Here is a 19,464-nt window from a genome sequence, read left to right as displayed (position 1 = left end):
GGCAGAGACAGCCAGTCCTCACCAACTCCCATCTCTGCTTAACCCTCTCACTGCCAGCACTTCCCACCATTGCTCGCTATGGCAACTACAGATGCATCACGTCCATTAATAATGGATTTGTCTGAAATTCCCATGAATGCACGGAAGGAATTCTGAGCGTTGTTTGCATATTCACATTTCAGGAAAATCTTGAACAGCCAGGCAGTCACATGCGGCTTCCACAGGCTGATAGCTGGCTATTCCTACAGCAGGGATCTAGAACCTGAGGCTATTCCTACAGCAGGGATCTAGAACCTGAAGCTATTCCTACAGCAGGGATCTTGAACCTGAGGCTATTCCTACAGCAGGATCTAGAACCTGAGGCTATTCCTACACCAGCAATTCCTACAGCATTTAACTAACAGCAAGTCCTAGAACACCAGGCTGTTCCTATACCAGCAATTCCTACAGCATTTAACTAACAGCAAGTCCTACCGCAGTGATCTAGAACATGAGGCTGTCCCTCTAGCTGTGATTCCTACAGAAGTTAAATGACAGCTAGTCCTGCGGCACAGATCTAGAACACCAGGCTGTTCCTATACCAGTGATTCCAACAGCATATAACTAACAATAAGTCCTGCGGCAGTGTTCTAGAACACCAGGCTGTTCCTATGCCAGTGATTCCTACAGAATTTAACTAACAGCAAGTCCTGCAGCAGTGATCTAGAACATGAAGATGTCCCTATAGTGGTGATTCCTACAGCAGTTAACTGACAGCTAGAGGCAAGTCCTGCGGCAGTGTTCTAGAACACCAGGCTGTTCAAATACCAGTGATTCCTACAGCATTTAACTAACAGCAAGTCCTGCAGCAGTGATCTAGAACATGAAGACATCCCTATATCTGTGATTCATACAGCAGTGATCTGGAACATGAAGATGTCCCTTTATCTGTGATTCCTACAGCAGTTAACTGACAGCTAGTGGCAAGTCCTGCGGCAGTGATCTAGAACATGAGGCTGTTCCTATACCAGTGATTCCTATGGCACTTAACTGACAGCGCTTAAATGACAGCTGACAGCAACTCCTGCAGCAGTGACCAAGAGCATGAGGCTGTTCAAATATCAGTGATTCCTATAGCAGTTAATAGACAGTTAGTGGCAAGTCCTGCAGCAGTGATCTAGAACACAAGCCTCTTAATTCATAGAACCTATGGCTGTCCCTACAGCAGTGATTACTTGTGTATTCAGTACTCAACTGTCAGCTACTGGCAAGTCTTCCAGCACTGATCTAGTATAAGCATCTGTCTGGCTGTTCCTGAAGCCATGATCCAGAATATGTGGCTGTCACCTTGTTCTTACAGCACCGTTAACCTTTTTGCTGTTCAGATAGTGGCAAGTCCTGTGGCAGTGATCTAGAACATTTGGCTGCGCAGTTGTTCCTATCAAGGGCGGGTTTCTTTTGTCTCTCTACAGAGCGATTCTCATTGGAGGAATCTTTAGCATATGAATGATGCCGCTGGCCCTAGAGATCAATATTGCTTTAAGTTGAACTACAGCTCCCAGCATGTTATAGCCTCAGAGAATCAATGCAGGGATTTGTAGTGGAGCAATAACGGGGTTAAGTTTGCTTCGGATCCCCTGCTGAACCCCAACTCTGCCGTTTGAGACAAGAATTCAGACTAATGAGAGGCTGTAGCCTTCCCCAGTAACCGGACACTGCCGACACACTTCTAAATCGAGGAGCCATCTCTCATCCCCCCAATCTCTATTGGTAACGACAGCAGTCATTGTACTGTGACCGACGCCCCTTTAGCGCCAAGCCCACCTACGCCTCTGCGGCCGGCCGCTCCCGGGGGTCTGGATGGGGAGCCAAGAAGCAGCTTAGCAATAAATAGCGCTGAAAGCCTGTCTGTCGGTGAGACGTTTTATTTATTATAGCATTGTGTGTGTTTCTCTATTTAAATATAAATAGCCCCCTGCCACCCCCACACACACACACAATGACATCTATTCCATTCCCAGCCTGACCCCGGTGGGTCACAGAAGAATTCCATGGGATGGGCCCACCGTTTATAACCTAATAACAGGTGCAAAGTTTGTTCCTGTCCTGTAACCCTTAGCAACCATTCCGAATACATTTGTTTCTATTGGGTTGCTATGGGTTACTAGACCTTCCATCACCATCCATAAAAAATTCACCAGCCCAGGGCACTTGAAGGCATCAATGCCTTAATGGTGGATCCAAAACCCGAGTATTCCCTGCACCCATGGGGCACGCACATGTGCAGGTTAGTAGTTTAGGCGAGTTTATCAAATGTCATTGGTCCTGATTGGTGGTCCGGTCTAATTAGTCACACCTGTTAAAGGAGAAGTACATTTTAAAAGCTCAATGCTGCCAGCGTGTTGGGCACCAAGATTAAGTCAAATGACTAGCCATTATGCCACAGGGGCAAGCTCGGATTGACAAACTGTGGCTAATGTCAGAGGGGCTGCTGTAAGAAGCCATAGACAGTCACTATTTATTAGGCTGGGGGGGCTGTTTGTGCCTCTGGGTACTGGGAATGCCAGGGGGGCTGTAAGGTGCCACAGACAGTCACTATTTATTGGGCTGGGGGGCTATTTGGCCTCTGTGTGCTTCAAATGCCAGGCCCTAGACTCCCAGTCCTGCCCAGGGGATATTCCCAGAGAGCATTTGCCTGCCTCCATTTTGGATCCATCTATCCCCTGGAACTCACTGGGCAGCCTTTTGGATCTTTTGACCCCCCACTGTCAGGAGCTAAGGGCAAAAGACCCTTCTTTACACCACCCCTGCATTGAGCTTCCAATCTCCGGTTCCCCCCAGACATAGCGGGGGCCCCTGTTCACAACGCAGCCTTAATGTAAGTAGAAGGCCAGATGAGCAATGCAGGCAGGCCTGCTTAATTTGCAAACCCAATTAGTCGGGATGAGAAATAAATGACATTCTAATGTGATGGCGAAGGGAAAGACGTATGAGAGCTGGCCAGCTGCCCAACACACAGATTCGGTTACAGCCATTCTGTATAATGCGGCGGCGGCGGGTTATTCCACATTTAGCCGGAGTAATGTGTTGCTGCAGATGTAGGGTCAGTCTCCTACCAATCTGTAAATCAGCCCGAGACTAAACATAGACCTGTCTGCAGCCTCCTAGGTGTAAAGCAGTTGTAGGAGGAAGGACGTCATCAGCTCCACCGGCCCATTGAGCTGCCCAGTGGCCATGGGAAAGGGCTTCTAGTTACATTGCTAACGCTAAAGGGGCATTTGCTGACCACTCACGGCAGTAACAATGCACCTTTTGTATAACCCCTTCCGTGTCTCCAGAAAAACCACAGAAAGTGTTCATATTAAGGAGCCTTCCTGAGTCTCATTAAGATTAAAGGGAAACTATCCACCCCTAATGTTGTCTATTTAAAGATATTTGTGCTTATGAGCTTTGGGCAGTTTCCTGTACCTAAATATAGGCAGTGTTTATAAAATCACGTACTTAAAACTGATCAGGAGTCGTTTCCCTCACCATGTGGGACTTTATTATTTCAATCACGTTGCCCATTAATCTTCTTAAGGGTTTGAAACGAGTGGGTTTTAAAAAGGATCTGGTGCCTTGTAGCTAGAATCCCCCCATTGTACACAGCAGTCCTGTCCTGCTTTATGGATCAGATAGGATCTGTGCCACTGTGACAGAATGCTCTGTTATACAGATAGCTAGAATCTCAGCCATAAAGCAGGGCAGGACTGCTGCTTACAATGGGGGGGATCAGATAGGATCTGTGCCACTGTGACAGAATGCTCTGTTATACAGATAGCTAGAATCTCAGCCATAAAGCAGGGCAGGACTGCTGCTTACAATGGGGGGATCAGATAGGATCTGTGCCACTGTGACAGAATGCTCTGTTATACAGATAGCTAGAATCTCAGCCATAAAGCAGGGCAGGACTGCTGCTTACAATGGGGGGATCAGATAGGATCTGTGCCACTGTGACAGAATGCTCTGTTATACAGATAGCTAGAATCTCAGCCATAAAGCCATTAGCCCACATATCAACACTGTAGGAACATAGAAAGGCTGCTGAAATGAAATTACCTGTAACATGTTGAGGAGGAGACTTCGGAACTTGGTGCCTTCCACCATAAACAGCGCCATCCTGTCGCAGAGTTTGGCGGCCGTATGCGCGAAGCTTCGGTCCGTCACCGCTTTCTGATAAATAGTCTTGACTATCTCCCCCAGCATCTCCTCTGAATTGGCGGAATTCTGCGCCTCCGCCATGAAAGTGGTCAGTTTATAATCCACGTCGCTGCTGTTGTTCCTCATACTGTTTAGGATCTCTATCAGTTTGTCCATTTTGGTCTTCTGGGGATTGGTGGATTCAACCGCTACGTCTTCCTGTCGGAAGGGAACCAATAGAAATGGAAACGTAAATATTGGGAATGGAGGGAAAATATTGGTCACTTTGTGGGTCATGGGCGGGTTGAGCTCTTCTGCCTACCCTGCCCTCCCTGCCGGCTTTCCGCTTCCAGAATTTATAGGCTTGTGCCTGCCCCGCCCCTTTAGTGACATCATCGGCCGGGACGGGTGCTGGTCTATAAAGAGAGGGTAGAAGCCAGGTTGGCTAGGGTTCGGGTTGGGAGTGGGCAGGTTAGGGTTGAGTTTTTCTCCACACGCACATCCCTACGGTACATCTGCTGCACAGCACTGCTTAACCAAACTTTACCCAGTTGTCGCTGGACTACAAATCCCAGAAAAATTTAACATATAATAAAGGTCAAGTCAGACTGGGAGCTGTAGTTCAAGAACATCAGGGTTGCATTCTTAAAGCAATATTGCACAATAAAACTTTCCCCAAATCCCCACAGCCAAAGAATGTGTTCAAATGCAAGAAATCCTCCAATGAGAATCCCAGCTGATCCGTGTAGATCTGACTAAACTGGAATTGGAAGCATTAAGCACAATTTCCTATCACCGAACAAGTCTGCCCTTTATCCCCATGTTTGATTTCAGTGTAATATAATGCAGAAATAAATGACATAATTATCTCTATATGTAAGATAGCAGCAAGTTGCCTGACACAGTGCTGGGAAATCAGCATTCCCATAGGTGGATTCTTTTGCATTTATAATGAGGTCTTTTGATCAGCAGAGTTTTCATTGGTGAATTTTCTTGCATCGATTATGTTTTCAATAACGAAACTAGGGGGCGCTGTGGGTCAGGGTTATAGTAGGGTTTACAACCCCTTTAAGACCAAAATAAAGTAACATTTCGAAGGATGAATTTATTTCCGTTCAGCTTTGAAAACAAGAAAAGTGCCTGAATTACAGCAGCTCTTAAGCCGTGGGCGCCGCGCTGCTTCGTCCTCACTAGAGATTCCCGTTGGCGCCAACAAATGCACCTCAGTCCATTACGCTGACCTGTATTTGCTGGGCTTATTTTTTCCCCTGCTGCTTATTAATGCTGTCATTAGGAGACAGTGTGTGCACATAACAGGATGTTTGCTCCCGGCCCGTGTATCCCTTTATCAGGGGCAGGAAGGTTCAGGGCCAGAGCTGTAACAAAGGGTGCTCTGCAACTGCACCACAAATGGAATTCACCTTCTCTCCCAGGATCCTGTAGCTCCTGTCAATTTATCGGCCGCTGCCTAAAAGGGTAAATTAAGATGCTGTGGGGCTTGGTAGGGAAATCCATCCAATCACAGGCCTGTCCTGCTGGAGGTTCAGACTTCATACATTTATATAGTCAATAAGTTCATTGCATTTGTTAACTTGGCCTTGGCTCAGCCTCCTGCCAAATCAGCTACAGGCTTTGCAGCAGTGCAGCAAATAAACCTTTTAAATAAAGGGTAACTAATCCTGCTATGTCTCTGATTCTGAGAGTATATTATGATTCCCTGCCATAAAGAAAGATAGGAGTGCTGTTGTTAGCCAGAAGGGAAACCAAAATAGTCTGGATTTAATAGTAAATGGTAACAGTTGGCGAATGGTTAATTGTAAGGCCAACTGCCCCTTTAAATTAACAGTGACAGCGAGGGCTATAGAAGGATAAAGAATATTTCATGTAGTTGTTAATGCAATACGGCCCTGGCCAGGGAATAGGAGGAGACTGCTTGCGCCTCTTGCACCCATTCCCATAGCCACCCAGTCTTATACAGAGCCCGCTATGATACCCTTCCCAGTGGGAAGAAGATGAAATTACTCCACGTTTAAGTGACATTAAGTTGGGGTTAAATATACATGACATTGCCTGTTCCTAAAGGGGCCACTATATCATTTCCCCTCTGAATTTGCCGCTGGAGATATTAGAAGGTGAATAATATATCATTATTTTGTCACTGGTTTAGCCTTAAGGCTCAGTGTGGCTCATTTATTAACACTGGGCAAATTTGCCCATGGGCAGTAACCCATAGCAACCAATCAGTGATTGCCTTTTTTCAGCCAGCTGCATGTAGAACAATGAATGCAACAATTTGACTGGTTGCCATAGGTTACTGCCCATGGGCAAATTTGCCCAGTGTTGATAAATGACCCCCAGTATTTCCTGAGCTGCCATGGCTGGATGGCCATCTCCCATAATCCTTCTCTCTGATGTTACCGTATAAGTCCTATTTACTGGAGGGTTATGCCTTCCCATGAACCCCACATTCCTTCCCAGGAACCCCACATCCCATCCCAGCATGCCCCGCACCCTACCTTCTCTTTGAGCCGTCTTCTCAGCCTGTCCTTTGAGGACTGGAGGAGGCTTATTTTCGGCCTGTCTCTGCTCTGAATACTTTCTTTCCGCTTCGCCTCGGAATCATTGGCCGGCGGACAGTGCCTTTCCGTGCTGTCTGTGTTGCTGTGAATGTCCAATGGGATGTGCACTGTACACACAGAGGCGTCCTCAATTTTTAAGGTGTCAGTCTCTTTGGCATTTCTCTGCAGGTCATTTGGCAGGTGCTTCTGGTTGTGGTGCCATCGGCGGTTTTGGCTGTAGCCATGGTGGCCTTGCTTGCCTGAGGGGTGCGGCGGTGGTGGGTTCCCGTGGTATTGTCTCTGGTGCTCCCGACTGTTGTGTTTGGCAGTGGCTGGTTGGTGGTCATTTTGCTGGGACGGCGGCTGTTTATTTCCTCCTTGGGGTTTCTGCTGTTTCCTACGAAGCACAAGATTCATTATTAACACCTTACCATAGGCACTGGGGCTCATTTATCAACATTGGGCAAATTTGCCCACGGCAATCTACTACTATCGTCAGCAAAAATAGAAACAGTACTGTCTATGCCCACCTCCAGGTCATTAATAAACAAGTTAAAAAGTAAAGGCCCAAGGACTGACCCCTGCGGTACTCCCCAAACCACACTGGCCCAATTAGAAAATGTTCCATTTACCCCACTCTGTGTAATCTACCCTTCAGCCAGTTCTCTATCCAAGTACAAATGTTATGTTTCAGGCCAATTAGATCTTTCCTAATATTCTTCAAATTTGTAGTAGTCTATGCAACTCTAACTGCTGATTGGTAGCCATTGGAATAACTACTGGGGTGCAGCTTCTGTGGGGGGGATCAGGAGGAGAGGGGCTGCGGATTACATGAGTAACAGATTCTATGAAAGGTCGAACATGCACAGAATGAAGAGGGGGTAGGTATTTTTTTCTAAATGCTTTTCCTAAATAAAGTACCTTATAGAAACCCCAGGCTACAAACTCCACTTACCCATCATTCTTTATGAAGCAGTCACATGGTAAGAACTAAACACTCATAGACTACAGGACAAAAACCCCACATAGCCATCATTCTCTCTGAAGTAGAGGTAGGTGGTGGATAATAATGTCATCCTATAGTGGAGGTTGTTACTTTTTCAGGCCAAGTACCCAAGTTAAAGTCAAGCCCAAGTCAAACCCACTCTTGCCTTAACTGACCTCCAATATGGACCTTTAGGGGCATCTCTAAGCAAATAGGCAGTCTCACCAAACTGGGCTCCCCTAACCAAGGCTCTGGTGTCTCCTTGAGGGACTAAACCCTCAGATTGGGAAACATTGCCCTTGAAGTTCTCAAAAGCTTCACAACCCATGGTGGCCATCTTTGCTTCTACCCAAGACATCACAGAATACGCTTCTAAACACAAGCGTTGGGGGTGGGAGGCAGAAAATATAATAAAAAATGTGCTTCTCCGACAGAAAAACTGGTTTCCATTGCCACAGGCTTTCCAAATTAAAGTGTTTGAGTGAGAGCGGAGCGTGAAATCTAGAGGGTACCTTGTATCCAGCAGAGACCATGACCTCCTGACACCATGAGGAAGATAACTCACTCGGGCCTGGAGATGAATCCGTTTGAGACAAAATGAAAACACCTTTCCTTGTCAGTCTCCCCTAAGTTCAAGCACAGCCCAGTCTGTAACAGATACAGCCCTGTTGCTTCTATGGCTTTCCTATTGCAATATTTCACTGCCAGTTGATGGGAAGAAGCTTGGAACGCCAGCTGCTCAAGGCTTCATGTGTCTCCATGGGGGGCTTAGCTATGGGGCCTCTCTCTACCACGGATATAATACAAAATATATCTACATACTGGAGATACTGCAAGACGAAAGCCATCTTTGTATGTATATAGGAGTTGTGGACCATATATGTCAATTAACATAGAATCAGGCCTAGAAGGTGGGGCGGCTCTACCACTGGGCGTTTTGATAAACAGATAAACAGTCACCCCAGGGGAAGGGGTCTTGGGGATGTTTTTCAAACCCTATCCCTTTAATCTTTTGCATGGCAAGTGCAAGTCTTTTGAGGACGTTGATGGAAAGCAGCAGGGGTGACTGATACCTTCTACTGAACCAACATATGGTGGGAATTACAAGGTTAAAAAGTATCATTTACCGTACAAAACTCTAGCCGGGCTTCATTCAAAGGCAAGGAGGAGACGCAATGGTTGAATAGGGGCCCCAAGAGGCACTCTAGGATAAGCAACACCCCCATGTCGGAGGACTGACCAACGCAGAGGAAATATATTCCATATAACCCTCCTTTAACTAGTTGCCTTCCTCTGGATCAACTAGTAGTTAGGCAGGTTATATATAGGCATTATGGTTGAATGTGATGGACGTATGTCTTTTTTCAACCCAACTTACTATGTTACTATGTAACCCACACAGAACCACATTGGTTCTAAATTATTTAACAAACATAGTAATCTAGTATCCACAGAAATACTGGGGTTCCTTTGGAACAAATATATAGTGTAGGTAGGCCTCACTTCCTTTATCTCTTTATACTCATTGCTCTTTACTATCTCTTCAGTCTCAGTTCTTCTCTTGTGCCTTTTTCTTTCTGCCCACATTTCTCCTTGTTGCCCCATTTTTATGCCCTCCAGCTCTTTCCATTCCTATCTTCTACCCCTCTCACTTTTTGCTCTTCAGGGGCCAAAGTTAGGAAAGAAGACAACTCAGTCAGGGATGGCAGGTTGAAGTCCAAACCTGCGCCCATCAAAATGCCATAAACAAATATGCTTGTGCCAACTGTGGCTACATAGAGGCTTTAGGCACAGGGCACAGTGTGTGTTGCCACATGGGAGCCCTACACTTATTACTTGCCGAGGGGCAGGGATCCCTATGTATGTTGGACTTGTACCATCAGTTGAACAATGTGCAAGGGCATGTAACCTGTGTCGAGTACCAGATTAACATTTGGCAATGTCCTAGGTACCCCCCTAGCATTGCCCAAGGCAATACTATTTGGCCCAGTACCCAGTCTTGTCTTCTTGCCCCCTCTACCCACTCACTCAACCCCCAGCTTCTTGATCCACACAAACACACCCAACAGCCTCCTACCCCTCGACTCAGTCCACACAGACTACCCCTTACAGCTCTCTGTTTCCCCTCCAACTGCACCCAGGGTTCAGGACCCTGCTGTCTACCCCAAGTTCTGTCCCTTTCCACCCCTTGCCTGTCCCTTCTCCCACTGACTGCCCTTCCCCTATGGTGCACTCCTTTACCCCTTGCCTACAATCCATAGAGTTACAGAACAAAGTGTGTGAGTTGTACAAAGGGTGTGGGGAAGTCACAACAGGCGGTGCGAGCCGAAGGCATGACTTTCTCACCTCCCCAGCTATTCACTGAGCTCAGTGTCTGCACCCAGAATGATTATTTGTTAGCGAGGAACACGGTGTTCTGAGCATTTCCAAGTAATAGCTGGGAGATCTGACACTCGCACAGAAGGACACAGTTCCGAAGAGCTTCACACCCCCCAAATATACACATTTTTCCCTTCATGCTTCCATTTCCACAGGAGAACAGAAAGAAATCATATTCTGCCTGCTGCCAGCCCAGAATCCTCATAGTCTGTCATTAATTCTCTATTTCATTCCCTCAAAGGGCAGCAAAGTGTGACAGGAGCTTATTGTGTACCCAGAACATTCCTTCTCTGTCTATTTGTATTCACACATAAAGGTGGGAGCCGCCATATTGTTTCTCATAGCTGAGGTACAATTCCACATAGGTCTATAACCTGCACAGTGCATTTCAACAGCCCTAATAAAAGACTTGTAAAAAAACAAAAACAGAAAAATAATTAATTGACTCTGATTGGCTGAAGGTTTATTCTGGTCCTGCTGACCTGAAACTGGAGGACACTAGAAGGGTAATTTAGATTTACCCCGGACACAAGTGCCACAGATATCTCAACTCCCCGACTTCAACCTGTCAATTATTTGAACCCAAATCTCAACTTACCCCCCTCCATTAAAATGCTGGGTTGGTGCAAGGCAGCCCAGCCTTACTGACAGGGGGTAAGTACAGGTTTCTACTGCAATCTCTACCCACTAGGGCTGTGAATGACGTGGAAGTTAGGGTATAAGAGGGGGAGGATTATGTGGCTCCACCCACAGCCCTTATGAATACAGTGCAGCAGAACACAGGCAGCAGTGTATTCATGCTCAAGGGTGGACACAAAGTGCAAAGAACATGGTTGACTGCACCCCATTTTTCTTCACTTTGCACCCTGCCCTGCACTAAATATATGACCCCCTAAGACAATTAAATGATTATAAGAGCCTAAAAAATGAGTCCTTCTGGGGTCTTGTAACTCCAACGCACAGACTGTGCCTACGTATCTGTGGCTATTCCTCGATTTGGCTTCTCCGGTGGCCATACACGGTCTTATAAAAGCTTCCAGTCCTTCCAGACCTTATTGGCATCGCACTGGACCATGTATGGGGCCTGTCTGACCGATATCTGGCAGAAAATCAGATACTGATTGGGCAGGTTCTAAATTCCGTTGGGGCAAGGACTGCATTGTCTTGTTTTGCGACCCTTACCCCCAGATGCCCTGAATTTACTATGGGGTCAACATTTATCGCCACTCACGTTGGGCAAATGGGTAAACGCCTGCTCATCTATAAGCATACGGCCATCTTTACTTCACCGGCGTTACCACCGGCACCCATATTGTTCATTTTCTAAGCTGGCAGAACTCGGGGATAGGCTAATCCCTGCTTATTTGTTCAGCGAGTGTATAAAGTGTATTTTTGCCCGCGTACATTATTGACATTTGCATCTCGTTTCCACAGCTTTTCGGGAATGTCTCAGCATTATAATTACATATCAGCATCAGTCGTAAAACACTTTCCCATTAACTAAGAATAACGCCGCGCTCGGGGAGGCTATTAGTAGCGGCACTCAGAGGCTCATTAATAGAAAGCTATGAGGGCTGCAAAGAGGGGGGGTCTAAAGATAGCAGCAACGGTTCAAGGATGAGAGCTGTCATCTGAATTATCATTGCCATAGCCATAGGAGAGATTAACGGGGCAGGATACAGGGGGTCAGGGTAGGCTTCAAAACTGGGGTGGGGGGGGACCAAGGGCCACGTTGGGCTGTACAATCTGCAACCCGTCAGCTTATGTTCTCTGTAGGCTTTTCTGTCTCAGTTAAGTATGAAAAGCAAATGAAGTTCTTTAGTAAGATACATTTATGGTAAAGGCCAGTAAGTTCAATTCCAAACTGCATGGGGTTTGTATGCTGCATGGGTGTCTCCTGGGTAATAGCCAACATGGTGGCCCTGTGGCCTCCCTCGTAGAACCTGGTGCCCTAGTTCTGTGTTTACAGAGGTCTCTCCTGCAGATTCGGGATTATTCTTCTTCTTCACTCCTTGTTTTCTTAAAGTGCTCAGCCTGCCAAATGTAAAACCACTGTGTTACACTGGGCTTAACTGGAACCAGTGTGTTACACTGGACTTAACTGGAACCAGTTGGCTACACTGGACTTAACTGGAACCAGTGTGTTACACAGGGCTTAACTGGAACCAGTTGGCTACACCGGGCTTACCTGGATCTAGTTGGCTACACTGGGCTTAACTGGAACTAGTTGGCTACACTGGGCTTAACTGGAACCAGTTGGCTACACTGGGCTTAACTGGAACTAGTTGGTTACACGGGGCTTAACTGGAACCAGTTGGCTACACTGGGCTTAACTGGAACCAGTTGGTTACACGGGGCTTAACTGGAACCAGTTGGCTACACAGGGCTTAACTGGAACCAGTTGGCTACACAGGGCTTAACTGGAACAAGCTGGTTTCACCGAGCTTAACTGGAATCAGTTGGTTACACCGGGCTTAACTGGAACCAGTTGGTTACACCGAGCTTAACTGGAACCAGTTGGCTACACCGGGCTTACCTGGAACCAGTTGGCTACACTGGGCTTAACTGGAACCAGTTGGCTACACTGGGCTTAACTGGAACCAGTTGGCTACACTGGGCTTAACTGGAACCAGTTGGCTACACTGGGCTTAACTGGAACCAGTTGGCTACACTGGGCTTAACTGGAACCAGTTGGCTACACTGGGCTTACCTGGAACCAGTTGGCTAAACTGGGCTTAACTGGAACCAGTTGGCTAAACTGGGCTTACCTGGAACCAACTGGCTACACAGGGCTTAACTGGAACCAACTGGCTACACAGGGCTTAACTGGAACCAACTGGCTACACCGGGCTTAACTGGAACCAGTTGGCTACACCAGGCTTAACTGGAACCAGTTGGCTACACTGGGCTTAACTGGAACCAGTTGGCTACACAGGACTTAACTGGAACCAGTTGGTTACACCGGGCTTAACTGGAACCAGTTGGCTACACAGGACTTAACTGGAACCAACTGGCTACACCGGGCTTAACTGGAACCAGTTGGCTACACCGGGGTTAACTGGTCAGGATGAGAGCATGTGCTTATAACAAACAGAAATTTGGATAGCTATAACAGCCCCCCCCCAGTTACATTACAGAGGGGGAGAGGCCCCACCACTGATGTCAAACATTCACCTTTAGTTCACCTTGAAGTTAGTACAATGTAGACATTGGTGCTCTGAGACAATTTACAATTTGTCTTTATTTTCTATATATTCTGTTTTTTTCATTCAGCTTTATGCAGCTCACCATTTGGTATTTAAGCAGCAGTTTGGTTGTTAGGGTCTTATTTCCCTAGCAATAGTTTGAACCAGAGATGGGAATATGAATAGGAGAGGGACTGAATACACATATAAATAATAAAAAGTAACAATAATAATAAAACTGGAGCCTCACAGAGCAATAGGTTTTGGCTGCAGGGTCAGTGACCCCCATTTGGAAGCTGGAAAGAGGTGGAAGATTGAGGCAAATAATTATAAAATACTATAAAAAAATTGACATCAAACCGTAAAGTTTCTAAGAACAGGACATTCTATACCATACATATAAAGGAGAGGGAAAGTCATTTAGGCATTTTACTGCCAAAAGATCTGCCACATTAGTGCCACCTAGAACAATGTATTTATTCTGCAGAAAGCTTTACCGTAAAGAGCCCTAGAAGCTTTCTCCGTTTGTTTAAGATAGCAGCTGCCATTTTAGCTTGGTCTTCATGGCTTCCTGCTGCAGCTCTAGCCGTTATAGCTCAGATCACACATTCCTAAGGGAGAGGGAAGGGAGTTTTATGAATTCTTATGGGAGGGGGGAGCAAGTGAGGGGAGAGATGAGAGATCTGCGCAGACTCTGGCCCCGGGAATGAAGGATGTTTCTGAGAGAGGAAGTCAGACACCCTAAGAACATGTTTACAAAAAAGGAGACAAGCAATCCTGTGATTGTTTTGATAAAGGACTCAGTGCAGCTTTTCTGTGAGTGCTTATGGCTGTATTTACACAGACCTTTCTGATAAACTTACTTATTTTTTACCTTTCCTTCTCCTTTAAAGGGGAAATACACCGTCGGAGTGCAGGGATGTCTAATCTGCATGTTTTTGGGTACACGGTGTTCTTTCCCAATACACAACACTCTCCTGCCTTGCTCTGCTATAAACACCCCTTCTTCCCACCCTTCCCATGATACACACACACACACAGAGAGATAGGTAGGGATAAATATTAGTGCTGTTACAGAATGCCGCGTCGCTGTTATTGTCCCTGATTCGAGGTCAGGCCTGGAAATTTAGTAAATTAATGGCCAATGCCCAGTCACAACAAAGCCTGTTGATGAGCCGTTCCCCAAAGCCAATTGGCACAAACACGTCTCTCCATATTTGGCTCATAAAGGGTTAAATACTATTCCATACTGCTTCCCTTGGCACGCACCATTGCCTTCATCTTCTGACTCCAGATAACAAATGGGGGTCACTGACCCTGGCAGCCAAAACACTCTTCATGTATCAGTCACTCTCTCAAACCACTCCCTGGTTTCTAAGGTCATTTGGACCCTAGCAACCTGATAACTGAGATCCAAACTGGAGAGCTGCTGAACAAAAAGTAAAAAAACTACCAGTAATAAAAAAAAAAAGATCAATTGCAAACTGTGTCAGAATATTACTCTCTACATCATACTAAAAGTTAACTCAAAGGTGAACAACCTCTTTAAAGTTACCTGCATCCGTAGAAGGTTCTTGCGCTTCCTTCCTAGTTCATTCATAGTCAGAGCCCTGAATCTGCTTCACCTTTTCTTTAAGCAGGGGAACCCTGGCACTGCCACCATCTTTACCTGGCAGAATTTCCCAGAGTACACTCTGCAGGCTGCGCCAATAGGCACTTGGCTCCTTGCTACCAGCAACTCACGCTGTGATCCCTAACCACTGCCCCAGGGGGCAACATGACAACCAACCCCTTGGATGTGGCTCCCAGTGGCCTCAAAGTAGGTGCCATTTTTAAATTTTTGGCTTGAAAGCAAGTTCTGGCAGCCCAGAGACACAGTTTTACTCCAAGCAGAGCCTCCTACAGGCCAGCAGCCCACATGGGGCAACCAAATAGCCAATCACAGCCCTTATTTGGCCCCCAAAGAACTTTTTTCATGCTTGTGTGGCTCCCCAACACTTTTTACATCTGTGTGTGTGGCTCACATGTAAAAAAAAGGCTGGGGATCCTTGGGTAAAGGAGTGCAAGTTGGCATATGGATTCCATACAGGTAGAACACATGGGGACTTAAAGCTTGAGTTATCTGCTGCAGGAAAAAAAAAAAGTACCCAGAAAAGCAAATGTAACCCCAAAAGTAATGCGAATTCTTGACCAGGCACCTATCCTGATCTAGGCCTCTCTATGGCGTCCATACTCTGAGGCAGAACAAAGCTGTGCACTTGCACAGCACTACGCACAGAAGGCCTCAGAGACTGTGGCGTTTTGGACTCAAACTTGCGCGGTAAGCTGTAATTCATTCCATAGGAATCACATTATAAAAAGCGGAGTGGGATGCAGAAAGCAGCCCCAGATGCCAGTCATAGCCGACAAAGGAGGTATGCAAACAACCCAATAGTTGCAACTTAATGGGCATCTGAACCCAATGACAGGGAGGCGCACCTTTGTAAACTCACAAATCTGTTAACCTGCTAAAAAATCATAGTATCGCCCATGTGCAATCCACTGGGCCATCAGACTGGGGTCAGGAATCCGTAGCAGGTGTGAGATGCCTTGCGAGCCATACATAGCCTGAAACATCACCCTCGTCATTGTCTCTGTGAATTTCAGGCTTCTAAGTGCGTTACAATAACGATCCGGCCCGTCAAGCCTTCTCATTCTCTATGCCCACCATAGTTACTATGTTCTATACACTTCAGAACTGCCGAATCAACTAAGAGCGTAGAGATCAGAGAGAGCAAAGCGCGCGAGAGTAAATAAAAGAAATACACAAATATATTAAATTATTAGCAAAAGCGTGCAAATAGAGACCTTAGATCGTGGGAACGGGATCGTTTTAATATGGCTAATCAAAAAGAGTGAAAAAGTTTTAATATTGGGAAAGTCCATTGTAGAATGATCTATGGTTTGCTCTCGGCAAGCGCACAAGACGAGTATTAAAACGATGCAGAGTCGCGTAGGCGGTCGATGGCTGCACGGACAAACACATTCATAGCTTGTTTCCACGGTCTATTTGTGGAACTGGATCAACATTAATGTGTGGTGTTTTTATGGAAAAGCACTGGATGGCATTCTAGTGCTATAGTATAACGAACATCGCTTTTGATAGCAAACCTCGCAGCCTTTAATAGTGTATCTTCTGATTGCAGCAGCAATCAAAAAACAAAGCCCAAACTTAGAGCATTCGGTATGCTGATGAGCGACAGAGGCACCATAAGTTTTTAAAGATTATCGTGCAGTAGGAGCTATTCTTCTATTGAAACTACGATTCGTTGCAACGGTCACTTGGCTAATCCAATTTTTTGTTGCTTCTGAGGTCAATCCCATGTCAAATTGCTAGCAACAGAAGCCAATTGATTCTCTCGTACATATTGTTATTATATGTCATGAGTTTATGGTCTCTGGGTCATGTTTGGTAGCTACAAATGGCTATATATAAAGTGCCCATATGTACAGATGGGCCACAATAAAGCACATTTTCAGAATTTGAGTACCATTCTCGGGCAAATGACAGCCAATCAGCCCCGATATCCGGCTTCAAAAGATAGAGCCAGATGGCCCCAAGTACAGGATCGCCCGCTCTACCTAAAGTGAGCGCTAGCATCACTAGACAGAATTCTGGAGCATAAGATAGTGGAATCTGCTGTACCCTTATCAGGTCTATTGGATGATGTGCCAGTACAAGAAGCTCCAGCTCAATACTTTTACATACAGCACCCGGCATGGGTAGGAATTGTTCTGGAGTATGTAATAGTAATAAAAATCTTTATTAGAGAAAATGAATCGCCATCCTGTAATGAATTTTATGTGAAGAAACAGGAAGAAAAACAAAGAAGGACCAATCGGGCTTTGGGACTGCGGGTGCTTCTTTCTTGTCAACCAGGCTAGAAATGTAGAGAGCATCTATGCCGACATCCTAGGGCTAGCAATGTGTACTGCAAATCTAAGTTGCTTCTGCCGCTGTCCGCGCACTCCATCTACAGATGTTCCCTCTGACAAGCCTGAATGAGAGATTATAGTTGCGTCAAATTTCCCTTCCACATTTGCCACAAGATCTGAATAGTGATGCTTGCTCTCCTCAAGTCGTCGTAAGGGTGCTAGAGCTCTATAAGTGTAAGCGCGAGCTAGAGTAAGTGTCGACCGTATCCACACCTGTCGAATCACAAACACCATGAGATATGTGTAACTGATCAAAACCCCTCTCTTTGGTTTACACTGGAACGTGTGGACTTGGTTGGTGAGCCTGAGCGGTCTCTAAGGGGTGTTTGTGCGCTTCGACATCTCAGTTTGTTAAGTGTAAGGGAGTAAGACTAACTCTATGAACCACTATTTTAACATTGAAAATGAGGGTTGGATGGCCAGTAAAGATATCAGGACGTTTCGAATATCGGAGCCAGAGTCATGCCGTGAACCTTACACAACGTGACCTACGACCCATCAGCCCCACCTCTAAACTATTCATATTCTACTGCTCCTCCCCTCATACTCTTTCCCAGTTACGAAGCTGTCTCTAGCTTCTCCTCTCTAGTTCCGTATATTAGGAAACTAGGTAGGAGGGTAAGGACCAAGACACTGTCACCCGAAAATTATAAGTTTTCGGTGACAGCAGCATACGTCTAGGCCTCACTGGGGGACTTTTCCTGGTATCACTGGCTGGCAAGGCTAGTCGTGCAGCTATCTTGTTTAGTAGATGGCGAATTTTGGGTGAGGCACATACTCACCATGTTACTTGTACACGCTGCCGGATACTGTCTGGGGTCATGCTTATGTATAAATAAATGTTAATAATAATATACACACTAGGAAAGGGGCATATTTGAGGCAGGCTGAGGGGCAAATTGACTAATTATTACAGATTTACTGGCAACAACAGTTGTGAGAGACAGTCCTAAGATCGTTGTTATTACTGGCTCATGGCCAGTGTGACACTTAGCGCCGGTGAAAACATGCGAGAGTACGTGCTAGACAGAAAGAATAGAAAACAGGATAAAAGAAAAGCAGAAGAGAGCACAGATTCTGTCCTGGTGTCGAAAGGGCCTTAAGTATCATCCATTTCACTTGGAGGCGCTCCCCAGTAATTGTCCCCTACTTTCCACAAAAACTGTTCAGGTGCTCCCTCTAGGTAAAGATTATTGCCATTTGAGGAGACACAAAGAAAAAATGTGCAGAAGTTAACTGGAGTGCCAAGGTTGAATGAAGGCCTTAGTCGCGTCATGGCTTGACAGGGTGACTATCATAGAGAGGTAGTGACAATACTGAGTCTGCAGGTCACCACTCTCGGCGCTGTTTGAACAATACGAGTAGTACTGAGAAACACACATGGTTGTCTTGGGATAAAAAGATCAGCAGCCACGAATGGGAAAGAGTGCTGCACGGGCAACAGGATGGAACCTTATGTAGATGGAGGCTGAAACCATAGTAGCTATCCAGTAATGTTAGGGGATGCATTATATCCACACTGGAAGATGCGGGCCAACCAGAGAGCGACTCGAGTACAACGATGACATACTAATAATATATCGTTTGTGCGCAGTGTAGGAACAGATACCATCCAATAAATATACTTCATTCACAAAAAGATGAGCCTATTAGAGAGGAAAACATGAGATTCATCTAATAAAATGTACATTTTGCACTAATAGTGGACATCCATCTCTCAGTCTGGTCCAATCTATAACAGCTGAAAGGATGCGATCCTCACCACCCTTTGTTGCCACGCTAGAAATTGGTAACCCCCGATCTGCTTAACCTCCTCTGATAGCTATGGGCAGAGACGTAAAGCAACTAGGTGCAGTTGGGACAAGTCTTCTAAAAGCTGCTAGCCTAGCCTTGATATGAAGGAGAGCACCGTAAGCTGACTAATGTGTAGCTAATTTCCTCTATAGTCTTCCTTACGATTGGGCTCTTTAGATGTTGAACTTTATTGGGTTTATGAGAGAGAAACTTTCCCTTAATGACATATTCACAAGATCTCCAAAAGCGCGAGATAAAAAACGAAAAACACAACATTATAGTCTCAGCTCGGATTCTTGACAGTCATCTTCTTACCTAAGCAACGGGGGGAACACAAGCGCCAGAGGCACGCTTCGTTTCCCCTTGCTGTGAGCAAAGATTCGACACCTTTTATGAGAGCCAAAACCGCCACAACAAGTCCTCTGGTGGA

The 19,464-nt window shown here is 45.9% G+C and overlaps 1 protein-coding gene across 1 annotated transcript in view; it reads right to left on the bottom strand.

The window, feature by feature from the left end:
• ctif (CBP80/20-dependent translation initiation factor) overlaps positions 1–19,464 on the bottom strand; it is a gene marked incomplete in the record, with an annotated part of 115,302 nt that overhangs the window by 34,057 nt on the left and 61,781 nt on the right. The window contains 2 exon segments of the mRNA NM_001078866.1: positions 4,078–4,377; positions 6,675–7,112. Of these exon segments, the coding sequence (NP_001072334.1) occupies positions 4,078–4,377; positions 6,675–7,112 (738 nt within the window).

The sequence above is a fragment of the Xenopus tropicalis genome, chromosome 1 (assembly GCF_000004195.4).
Source record: "Xenopus tropicalis strain Nigerian chromosome 1, UCB_Xtro_10.0, whole genome shotgun sequence".
Classification (NCBI taxonomy): domain Eukaryota; kingdom Metazoa; phylum Chordata; class Amphibia; order Anura; family Pipidae; genus Xenopus; species Xenopus tropicalis.
Note: the sequence above shows the minus strand (reverse complement) of the source record. Positions and strands in the feature narration are given on the sequence as shown.